The 13,092-nt window shown below is 34.4% G+C and overlaps 1 protein-coding gene across 8 annotated transcripts in view; it reads left to right on the forward strand.

Annotated features, from left to right (window-relative positions):
* LOC131678513 (innexin shaking-B) overlaps positions 1–13,092 on the forward strand; it is a 1,756,176-nt gene that overhangs the window by 1,208,259 nt on the left and 534,825 nt on the right. For 7 of the 8 annotated variants that reach the window (XM_058958720.1, XM_058958722.1, XM_058958725.1 and 4 more), the window contains exons 6-9: positions 731–885; positions 955–1,019; positions 1,091–1,257; positions 1,311–1,489. In XM_058958720.1, coding sequence (XP_058814703.1) covers positions 731–885; positions 955–1,019; positions 1,091–1,257; positions 1,311–1,489 — 566 coding nt within the window. Of the gene's footprint in view, positions 1–730; positions 886–954; positions 1,020–1,090; positions 1,258–1,310; positions 1,490–6,403; positions 6,505–13,092 lie in introns of all 8 variants that reach the window. The other variant, XR_009303664.1, reaches the window with a different exon arrangement.

A 13,092-nucleotide genomic window follows, 5' to 3' on the forward strand; every position in this document is an offset into this window, starting at 1 on the left:
CGATTCTGAGTCGGTACCGGTTGTTGCATTTGATTTGGAATCCATAATGACTCCATTAAGAAATCCGAACCGGTTCCGGAATGAGTTTTACTGGGATCCAGCTTTTTACGTGCCATAATGGCGGTCTAAATTGTTCAGTTCGTAATACGTTTAATTGCCCTTTTTTGACAATAACCGTTTACGCCAGCTTGACAGCAACGCCCAGTTGAAGATGTCGGGCGTTCATTGAATAAACATCCATATTGAAAATGCGTAGTTTTCTACGCATTAATGGGTACTTGATTTAATCAGTGTAACGTAGGATGACTTAATCTCGCTGGGCGGTTGGCGTAAACGACCCTCTAAGAGCGGTTGGTTTCAAAATTGTCCAATGAAGGACGTTCGTTGGACCAATTTGGACAACGTCCAAATAACCGTTCAACAAACGTCCATCGTTGGACCCGTGTTGAACGATTTTGAAACAATTTTTTGGACGTCTCAGTGGGGATTATTGTCAAAAAGGGCCATTGAACGTATTACGAACTGAACAATTTAGACCGCCATTATGGCACGTAAAAAGCTGGATTCTTTTATCGTTCTGAACTAGACCTGTTTGTTTTCATTCTTTACTTCGTTGTCTATCGTTGCATTATTAGGTCATGTCTGCTTACATTTTTGGTCCATTTTTTAATTTTTAATCGAAATTCTTTGCAATCAGTTAAGGGTCGTTGTATTTTACATTATTCTGTAGGCTATTTTATTCTATACACCACGATGGCTGTGGAAATCTTGGGAAGGAGGAAAAATACATGCACTTATGATGGATCTTGACATAGGCATTTGCTCGGAAATAGAAAAGAAGCAAAAGAAAAAACTGCTTCTCGACTATTTATGGGATAATTTAAGGTATGTATTGAGTATTGATACAATTGTCTGATCTTTAATACTAGATATAATTTTTTGTTTTATTTCAAGATATCATAACTGGTGGGCTTATAGGTACTATGTATGTGAATTTTTATCGCTGGTGAATGTGATAGGTGAGTTTCGATATTAATTGTTGTAGTGTATACAATTCAGACGTATTTAATATTCATTTTAATTATTATAGGCCAAATGTTTTTAATGAACCGGTTTTTTGACGGCGAATTCATGACGTTTGGTTTAGATGTAATAGCACACATGGAAGCGGATCAAGAAGATCGTATGGATCCAATGATCTACATATTCCCTAGGATGACCAAATGCACGTTCTACAAGTATGGTGTTAGCGGCGAAGTATGTTACTACTTTACATACATATCCTTTTCATAATATGGTTTTTGTTTCAGGTTGAACGACATGATGCCATATGTATTCTTCCGCTAAACGTAGTCAATGAAAAAATTTACATATTTCTGTGGTTTTGGTTTATAATTCTAACGATACTGACGACGTTAACGTTGTTTTATAGAATAATTATTATATTCTCGCCACGAATGCGAGTATATTTACTAAGATTAAGGTTTAGGTGAGTATTAGACTTGTTAAATTGACGCTCGGTTCAAGCATTCTAATAGATTTTTGGGCTTACATCAAATTAGTCCATGTCAAAGAAAAATATGCATATAAATAACTTTTTGCATCTATGTATACCAGTTATTGGTTACACCATTGAACAATGCAAAAATTCAAAAAAATCTGAAAAGTTAAGTCTTAATTTTTCATTTATTCATTTAAAAGAGATATGTTTCTTGAAGACTTTAAAGTTTCAATTTGTCGCAAGTACTAAGGTGTAGCACAAGTTCTTACAATATAGTCCGGGCGCATATCTCTACAGGTACGGGGATTTCCAAGGCTTGATGTAGGGTAATTGCGGATATGTCTGACTCCATGGGTATGCCCGACACCCTACGACTTGCCCCAGAAATCAAATTATTAAGAGGGGGGATCTGTTTTTGCGATTTTTTTTAGAACTTTGCGTGAAGCGAATTAATTAAAATTTTTGAACTTTATAGTGTATTATTTCAATAACATTCTGTAATTTTTCTATGCAAAAATATCGACAAACGACTCGGTGACGAAGCTTTTTGTAGAACATCTCTGAAAAAACATGATTTGCGGCGTTACCTGCCATTCAAAAACTACTTAACCGACTTCTTTGATTGTATGTCGTTTCCCGGAAAACCATTTCCCGGAATGTACTATTTCCCGGAACGTCCCATTTCCCGGAATATCGTTTCCCGGAATGTACTATTTCCCGGAATGTACTAATTCTCGGAATACCATTTCCCGGAACGTACTTTTTCTCGGCAATTTGTTATACTCTTGAAATCTGAAGTACTTTGAGAACATTTGCATTTAGAACTATGTTGCTACTCAAATATTTGTTTGGTTCCCTTCACAACTTGTCTTTGCTCGCTGATTATGTTAATGAATTTAAAAAAAACTAATTCTCATGCATAAGTAATTTTATTTGAAATAATTATCAATCAAACGAAGGTCCAGAAAATAGCTTATGCTAAAAGAAGACGATATCAAAGAAAGTCGTAATTTAATTTAAAATGAATAGCATTTCAAAAATATATTACGAAAATTTTAAAGAAGGCAAATCCATTTCATTGTATTTATCGTATTGGAATCAATGAAATTCTAAAATTATTTCCATTGATTTGCTATTGTTCCAAAGAAGCCTAACTCACATAGAAATTTTAATACGAAGTGAAATTTTAAATAACTGAAGGCGTTTTAGTTACGGTAAACAAATATTTGTGAGAATAAAATTTAATAAAAGTCCCAGAGTATTTTCAGAGAAACTTCATATAGATAAAAATAACATTCTACACAAAATTCCAAAGAAGAATGCATATTTATAAGGCAGCATCTCAGACAAATACGTTCACTATCTATAAAATTTCGAAGGCTTCAAGAATATTTATGACTAAATTATGGGAAATATTTATATTTTTTCGTTACCTTAATACCTAATCTTCATGAAAATTAATCAACGTATTCAGGGAATTTTTAGAGTACTAGTGATTGGTTATCATAAAAATGTTGCCAACGTTGTGGAAAACACTGCCTTTTCAATTTCAAAGATGGCTGCATTCCGAGACGTTCTAAATTGATCATTACGAATTTGCACCATTATAGAATGCGGTATAAGCATACTTTTCTTTGCGTAATAATACTACGTTCACATTACGAGTTAAAACGTGTTTTAACGCTATCTTGATGACATTTTTCTTGTTGCTAATTATTATAACGTGTTTTAACTCTGTAGTGTGAACATAGTATAAGGAGATGAATCAAGATAACAAAATGGGATTCATAATACTACATATGCAGCACAAAATATTAATTTTAAGTAATTTGTTCAGCATTTTCCCGCCAGCACGTTTTTTTTAACCCGAGCCCGAAATCTATCTATCTAATGTTTAACCTAGTGTCAAAAACTAAAACGCTGAAAATATTAAAATCAACAATCAATTTCATTACTTTCGTTTCTCTTAGTCTTAAATTTGCCGAAAGTAGCCAAGAAAATCGACACAGACATCATTTATTGCCTATAATCCTTCGTACGTCGTTGGAAAAAATAATTTAGAATATGCTGTGATTATTTCAAAGCTCGTGGTTTGAAGTGGATAAAAAAAACGCGTTTGAAGTTTTTAGTACGGTTGGAATTTACCTAAAAACGATAGGATAGAATTGATAATATATACAATTAGGTATTCTGCTCCACGGTGTTCCTAAAACCGTTATTAACTAAAAAAATGACCATAAATTTGGCATACGGCATTCGAAAGATACAGTATCCAAGCATCTTCTCAGTGAATTTCAAAATGATCCATCGAGGGATTCGAGATATATGGCGATTTGAAGTTTTATGATACGTTTCATAAGGCTACCAGCAAACACCCACGGGTTTGGTCCAATCTCTATAAACAAAAAAATATTTGTTTACTTATTTAGTACATGGAATTCAAAAGATATAGTAATCAAGTATATCCATTGCAAGTTTGAAAATATTTCATTGACGGAATCGAAAGTTATAACGGTTTGGATGTGGTATGCGGTCATAGATGGGTTTTCTACCAGACTTCAAGCGTGAATCCATGTTTGTCCATTGACTATTTAGATCGTTTATACGTGTCGCGACTTTTAAAGGAAAACCTTACAATTTAATTACATAAATATAATGCACGAAAGGTGTTATTTATATGGTGCACTGAAAAAATATGAAAATAGGGTTGTCTACCAAACGTTAAATATAATGTGTAAATTAAAAAAAAAAATAGATGAAAGTTGGAATGTTTACTTCAAAAGGCCATATCTCAATGGTATGTTGACTGATTCTAATTATTTTTTCATTATTGAACAGGTAGATGTTTCATCGTTAATTTTCATCAAGAAGAATATAAAATAGAGTTGTCTACATAATTAAATAGACAATATAATTGGTCTCAACTATATGTATTATAATTATTTAGTTATTTAAAATTTTAAAATCAAAATTAAAAATAGCGGCCTATCAATTTTTATATACTAGTTGATTGCAATTGCTGTTTACTACAAATTATGGATATATGAAATGTTAAAACTAACACAGTCGTGACTCGCTGGTCGCTCAATTTTTAACAGGAGCCGCTTTTTAGTTGGACCTCCGCGCTAGTTGGTCCATTGTCGACATCTGAATGTCAAATTCTCATGTTAAATTCAATTCGACAATCAAACTGACAATAGTTAGAGATATGAGCAGATGAACTTGTACTAATAACATCCGCTTTGATCCCCCTACTAATAACATCCCCCAGTTTTAACATCTATCAACCCAACCAGCGAATCACGATTGTACAAAATTTCCAACAAAAACCGTATCATAACATAAATTGATCTGAATCAGCAAATACCTTCATATTTTTGAATATATGTATTGAATTTATGGTTTTATTTTTCCATGATTTATAGTTTGCGTTCGTTGCATTCAACTAATGTAAAGAAATTGATAGGTCGTCGTTTTGAATATAAAGATATTTACTAAATAGTGATAATACATGTAGTTGAGGATAATTAAGTTGTCTATTGTTTGAAGTAGCCAACTCTATTTTATCTTCTTCTTGGTGAAAATTAACGATGAAACGTCTACCTTTTCAATAATGAAAAATTAATTAGAATCAGTCAACATACCATTGAGATATGGCCTTTTGAAGTAAACATTCCAACTTTCATCTATTTTTTTTTAAATTTCACATTATATTTAACATTTGGTAGACAACCCTATTTTCATATTTTTTCAGTGCACCATATTAATAACACCATTTGTACATTATATTTATGTAATAAAATGGTAAGGGTTTCCTTTAAAAATCGCGACACGTATAAACGATCTAAATAGTCAATGGACAAACATGGATCCACGCTTGAAGTCTGGTAGAAAACCCATCTATGACCGCATACCACATCCAAACTGTTATAACTTTCGATTCCGTCAATGAAATATTTCCAAACTTGCAATGGATATACTTGATTACTATAGCTTTTGAATGCCATGTACTAAATAAGTAGACAAATATTTTTTTGTTCATAGAGATTAGACCAAACCCGTGGGTGTTTGCTGGTAGCCTTGTGAAACGTATCATAAAACTTCAAATCGCCATATCTCTCGAATCCCTCGATGGATCATTTTGAAATTCACTGAGAAGATGCTTGGATACTGTATCTGTCGAATGCCGTATGCCAAATTTATGGTCATTTTTTTTAGTTAATAACGGTTTTAGGAACACCGTGGCTCGCCTTCCATTTCCTGTTATATCGTTTTATCTCTAAGAGTTTTATCTCAAAAACAAAATTTTCAAATCTTAAAAATTCTATTGTGGTGTATTATGCTTTTCACCGAAGATTACCACGCGACGGAATCGATTCAAAATAGTGAAAGAATTGAAAATATTCCATTTTAACTGAATCCGCAAAATTTGGAACAAATATCAGGGCAAAATATAGGGCCTGTTGGTTAGGAATGAGACGGTCATGAATTTATTCACCCCTTCACTACGTGCGGTGGGAAAATTGGAAAGTATTTGCTACTATTGTGATACCCATTTAATTCATTGATATCCCATCCATTGGGGTGCTTTTTATTCCCCACGCGATTTTTTTAAATCCTCCCAAGTTTCTTTTTGGTTCAAAACCAAAAGCCGTCCGTAAGCTGTTCATATAATGATGAAAATCAAATAAATTTTCCTAACATCGCGGAATCGAAAATATTAAATCTTTAAAATGACAATCTTATCTCGATCTTGTTTTTTTACCGCAATTAGGGGTATTATGGTTAAAACCGACACCTTAAGCTTAACCATTTTTCTAAGCTGCCACAAAACCAATAAAATTATAGTTTTTATGCAGAATTCTTCTTCAGAAAATTCTTAACAAGACTTAATTTTTTCAGCGCTTCAAAAAATTAATTTCATTAAAAATTATTGGTTGTAAAACTTGGAAAACAAAGTGACTTTTTGTAGGCACTGCGGGTAAAACCGACACCCCATAAAGGTAAGATCGACACCACCTTTAATTTATTTTCTCTCCACTTTATTAAAATCTTTGTCTTTATTAAAAATAAGATATATGCGTGATTAATAAAGTGTGAGTATGTATGATGCAAATATGTGCTTTTTATTGCTTTATCATGTAGTGAGGGGACGAAAGTTCGAAAGCGTAGTACTATAAATAAGAGTATTTTATGCAATAGGATTATTTATTGATATGAGTATTTCCAAATAATCCTTGCGCACATCATTGCAACCTCCAGTGTCATTTTATTTCGTAAGAGATGATTTGCAAGCATTCTACGTTCTGCTAATTGGATTCATTCACTTATAAGTGACACACACACACTTCTTAGTAAAACTATCTTTTTCAGATTTGATTTTTCGGACTCTGATCATCAACGATCTATTGGGGTATACATAAGATCATTGTCTCATTGTGATAAAGTTCGTCTATGACAAACCAAGAGAACACTAGAAATTCGGTTTGATGAGCTTTTTGCAGAAATAGCAAAAGCTGCGATAGAATCAGATAAGCAAAAATTCCAATTTTTGATTTTTAAAGAGACACAAGAAATAAACACAATAAAAGTATTTCTGTGTATTTCTGCTAATACTATAGTGTTCTAATAGGCTAATTGAAGTGTCACAAAGATCCCCAGTATTTTGAAATGAATCGCAAGTATACACAACCATCTTAACAGCGTGTCGGTTTTACCCTAACTATAGGGTGTCGGTTTTACCCCAACAGGGCACATTTTTTTATAAAAGCAATTGAAAATATTGAATTTCTCAAACTCGTCTTCAATGCACCTAGTTGATCATAGGACAGGCCGATAATAATAGATACTGAAAAATGTATTGATTTGAAAAGCTTTTGTTCGGTTAAAACCTTAAAATCTACCAACGAAATTTAACATCCAGACGAGTATGAACGCTGCTGTCGTATGTTTTGTTTATTTTTATGACATTTGGCGTACTAACGCAAATCCAATTTCTCTTCAAATGCTCTACATAATCATACTAATAATAATGTCTCATTATGAAATGAATAAAAATTTGATTTCTAGAAAATGTTGTGGGGTGTCGGTTTTACCCACAGTGTCGGTTTTTCCTTACCACTCGATCAAAAAAAATTAAAAATATTTTCGAACAACATTTCATGTTCTAAAGTAGGTAAAATCTCCTAGAACACAATTAGCTGCATAGCAGTTCTTCTAAAAATAAGTTTGGTCAGTGAGGTACGAGTTTTTTTTTATTTTCCGGGAAATGGTATTCCGCGAAATGGTTTTTCCGGAAAATGATACATACCGGGAAATAGTTTTCCGGGAAATGATACATTCCGGAAAATGGTTTTCCGGGAAATGGCACATTCCGGGAAACGATATTCCGGGATATGGTACATTCCGGGAAATAGTTTTCCGGGAAATGGTATTCCGGGGAATGGTATTCCGGGAAATGACGTACAACCGACTTCTTTCAAATTTTGCATACTCATTCTATAGGGATTTTCGGTGTAGTGGAGTGCACTGGAACTGCACCATTTTTTCACTTTCTAGCAGAAGTGCAGAAAACTGGGTATGTTTCATTGACACTTCTTCTGGAAAGGTCAAAACCAGTGCACTCCACTACACCGGTGTCAATCAATCGAAAATCCCATATGTAAAAACGCTTATAATCCAACCAACAGTGTGATGAGACATTTTTACATTTCTTACAAGAGAAATGTATAGGATTCGCTCAAACTTTGAAAACTTTTTCCGAGGCCCGGAGGGCCGAGTCTCATATACCAATCGACTCAACTCGACAAATTGAGACAATGTCTGTATATGTGTGTATGTATGTATGTACCAAATGGCATGTAATTATCTCAGCAATGGCTGAACCGATCTTTATGAAACTAGTTTTAAATGAAAGGCGTAACATTGCCATTTGACACTGTTATTTTTGATTTTCGATATATTGCTTACTTTCTGAGATATGGGTGATTTTGTCAAAACAGGTATGGGTGATTTTGTCAAAACAGGGCAAGGTTTTAGCAAATAATTTTCGAACAAAGCAATCCTGCAACATGCACATAAATAGAAAGCTTGCAAAACTTCTTTTCTAACAAAAAAAATCCGGCGGCGGAGATATTAAACATTTCGTATTTTTATTTCCCGCTTAGCAATTTTCACTAATTGAAAAGGAGACCGTTTCATACAGAGTTGCTTTACTAGTATTTTAGGGGCAAAACTACGTGCTTCGAGGAACTCGATTTTGAAAATATTTTGTTAATTACCTCTATAATGAATGAACTATTTCTCAAAAATCAATATGCAAAATAATGTGCTCATATTAAAAAAAATCTAGAGTTCTTGTATTTATCCCTGGGATTAGGCGTTGCGTTCAATCGTGAGACAAATGTTGGATGGTATATTAATACACAGATCATGAAGTAATTCACCTAGTAGTGAGATAAAAGATTTCTCATAATTACATAATTATACTCGTAGAATGACCGAAAGCATCCGTATTTTTAGATCCCAAAACTCTAGCGAAAATTTAGGCTCTTTTTGTAATCCTGATAGTGTGAACCATTTCTTTTTCACAGTAAGTGTTTGTATAGGACTTACATATACCTATTTCCTGAACGAAAATTCCAAACGAAACAATATGCAAGCTATAAGGATGACTGGAAAGAGACTGCATAATAATCAACTGAATGCACGCCTTTATGCTATCCGCATAGCCTAGACACTTCACAATATTTATTTTAATGCAAATGAAAACTTTGAAATATCTACATGTCTTGTTCATCGCATTCTCCCTCAGTCGCTCTCCGTTCAAGGGGCTTGAAAGCCATAGAAAGTCCACTGTGTATTAATTAGTCTATTCTCAGAAGCTGGGATTTTCAAAAACATTTCATAACTTTCTGATGCAATGGTTCTCAAATTCGTACAATCCGGTTTATTCATTTTCTTTATACAAAAATGTTAACTTTAAATATATGATCATTGCATTTTAATTAATTATTTCATTCAGCATTTTTTTATTCATTTTATCTATTTTATTCGTTTCATTCTTTGGATTCACTCTGATCAGTATATTCTTTTCGTGCATTTTACTCATATAATTCATTTCATTTATGGTATACTAGCTAATACCCATATATATATATATATATATATATATATATATATATATATATATATATATATATATATATATATATATATATATATATATATATATATATATATATATATATATATATATATATATATATATATATATATATATATATATATATATATATATATATATATATATATATATATATATATATATATATATATATATATATATATATATATATATATATATATATATATATATATATATATATATATATATATATATATATATATATATATATATATATATATATATATATATATATATATATATATATTTATATATATATATATATATATATATATATATATATATATATATATATATATATATATATATATATATATATATATATATATATATATATATATATATATATATATATAGATAGATAGATAGATAGATAGATTGTATATTGTCTTCGACTAAAAATATTACATCGCACAGACTAAATAACTATAATCTAACTATAAACTAACTATTTTTAATTTGAATAATTCTTTGCTTATACTAAAATCAAAGAGATGATAAACATTGTTGAAAAGCTGGCAGCAAACATCTAGCGGATTATTCTGGCCGTATAGCGTGCGATGTGTTGAGCGCCGGAAACAATCATTTTTTCCGGAAAGACCTTCCCGGAACGTTGAAATCAAGCTTTGCTAGCAGCGCAGTGGAATCTATGTTGTCAGTAAGCAAGTCGAAGATGAAGAGTCGTTGCAGAAAAATTCGCCTATTCCGCAGCGTAGGGAGATTGATGGGAGCGCAGCGATCTTCGTATGGAGGTAGCAGTAATCGATTTTGCCAGGGCAGCTGGCGAAGGGCAAACCTGTTGAAATTCTTCTGTACCCGTTGGAGACGATTAATGTGGACGATATGATACGGGGCCGAAATGGTAACTCCGTATTCCAGAACACTGCGTACCAGTGCGATGTATAGAGATTTAAGACAGTAAACATCATTGAAATCACGAGTGTTGCGCTTGATGAGTCCGAGTACAGCATAGGATTTCGCTATGACAGAAGAAACATGTGCGGTGAACCGTAGTTTACAGTCGACAGTGATACATAGATCTTTGACTGATGCGACTCGTTGTACAGGAGCAGAACTCACCAGGTATTCCAAAACAATGGGCGATCGAACTCGTGCGAAAGTAATTATGCTGCATTTCTGAATGTTAACACTCATGCCGTTTCTGTCGCACCAATCCATAACCCTTTCGAGGTCCATTTGCAATGCGCAACAGTCCACCATAGTTGTTATAACACGATACATTTTCAAATTATCTGCAAACATGACTTTAGCTGACGACAATTCACTGCAGAGGTCGTTCACGAAGCGTACAAAAAGAAGAGGTCCAAGATGACTTCCTTTAGGAACGCCCGATGTAATATGGAATGGATCTGAGAGTGTAGTTCCAAGTAGCACAGAAGCACTGCGATTTGAAAGGTACGATGAGATCCAATTTGTCAGCCAGTCCGGAAATCCATTGCGCCTTAGTTTTTCTACAGCAAGTTGATGAAGAACACGATCGAAAGCTTTCGAAAAATCAACATACACCGCATCGATCTGTTGTTGTTTTTCCATCTTGTCAATCAGCGACGACACATAGCTCATGAGGTTAGTAGTTGTAGAGAGTTTTCTCACAAAACCATGCTGATCGGAACTGATGATGTGTTTTACGGCGGGATAGATAACATCTAACAACATCCTCTCGAAGATTTTTGGGAGGCAGCTTAGAATTGAAATCCCTCGGTAATTTGTGACATCGTGTACATTACCGGTTTTGTGGATAGGGCTAATCACATCCTCTTTCCACTTAGTGGGAAAACTATTTTCAGCGAGGGAACGATTGAAAAGTATAGATGCCGGTAGAGCAAGCGATGAAGAGCATTCCTTGATAAGCGATGGTATAAGTCCGTCCGACCCCGGTCCTTTCGAACTATCAATACTGCGTAGCTTGATATATACCTCTTGTTCGGAGAATGATGTTGCAGGCAAATTCAACGTGAACATCGGCAAACTACTCAAGTATGATTTAGGCAAAGGGTGTGAGTTATTACTTAGCACGTTTTGAAAGAATGACGAGAATAGATTTGCTGATTCTGCAGGTGTCGTAGATGTCCTGTCTCTATAGTTGACGCTTGCAGGGATTCCTCCGGAGGACGTTTTGTTCCGCAGGTAAGACCAAAATTGCTTAGGGTCATCCTTCATGCTGCACTCAATTCAGGAGACATACGAGCTAAAGTGAGCGGCGTTCATAAGTTCAAACTCGTGTTCCAAATCCCGCACGAACAATTTGTCGGCTTCGCTTCTTGTTCTGAAGAAACGTTTTCGAGCTTTTCTCAGTCTGTTTCGAAGATTCCGTAGCTCTCCAGTCCACCAAGGTCGTTTGTTATTCGGGCGGCGCATACGTTTCCTCCTAGGCACAAGTTGTTGGAAAATTGAATCTAGTTGGCGATAAAAACTGTTCACAGATTCATCCAAACTGCCCGTCGCTAATAACTCAACCCAATTGACACGTGAAAGTTCCGCATTCAATTGATCATGGTCGCATAGATTGAAATCGTAAAATAAATCGTCATCGTCATTCACAGCCACGGCGAACACAAAGTCGATTTTCAATACAAGTGGATTGTGATGACGATCCAATTTCATTAATGGCACTGGTGGTTCCAATATTTCACACGCGCTTGTGTTACTAATAAACACTAGATTAAGCATCCTTCCATGCACGTTCGTCAAATAGTTCACGTGTTGTATACCAGAAGCGATCAACTAACAAAATTTCGTGTTCCGTAGAGGCATTAATTGGAATAAAACCTCCAACTTCGTCATCGTAGCTCCAACGTAGTAACGGTAAATTGTAGTCGCCTAAAACCACCACCCTATCGTTGGTGTCAATTTGATGATACAGTTGATTAACACAGGCAGCATGCTGTTCATACAAAGCGAGATCCGAATTCGGTGGTAGGTAAATCGCACAGACGAAGAGTGACGTTGCCCCGTAGTATATACGAGCGGCTACCTGCTCCAGATGGTTGGCACCATCGACAGTTACGATATTACTTCGAATTCCCTTTTTGACACATATCATTACACCACCACCACGGAGGGCACGGTTAGTGGAGCTATTTCGATCGCATCGGTATATCACATACTCATCGCTCAGCTCTGCATTGAGAATATCATCTTTAAGCCATGTTTCAGTTAGTACTACTACGTCATAGTCAGAAGCAGATAACGCTGCTAACAATTGAGTAGTCTGTCCTAAGACCGCGGACATTCTGATAGAAGAGTATGAGTGAGTTATCAGTTAGGTTGTTTACGGTTTCGGTTGTATTATGGGAAATAGTATTATGTGATTTCAACTCAGTGTCTAACGTCTGGATAGTGCTATCAATGGGTGAGATACATA

Source organism: Topomyia yanbarensis, chromosome 2, assembly GCF_030247195.1.
Source record: "Topomyia yanbarensis strain Yona2022 chromosome 2, ASM3024719v1, whole genome shotgun sequence".
Lineage (NCBI taxonomy): Eukaryota > Metazoa > Arthropoda > Insecta > Diptera > Culicidae > Topomyia > Topomyia yanbarensis.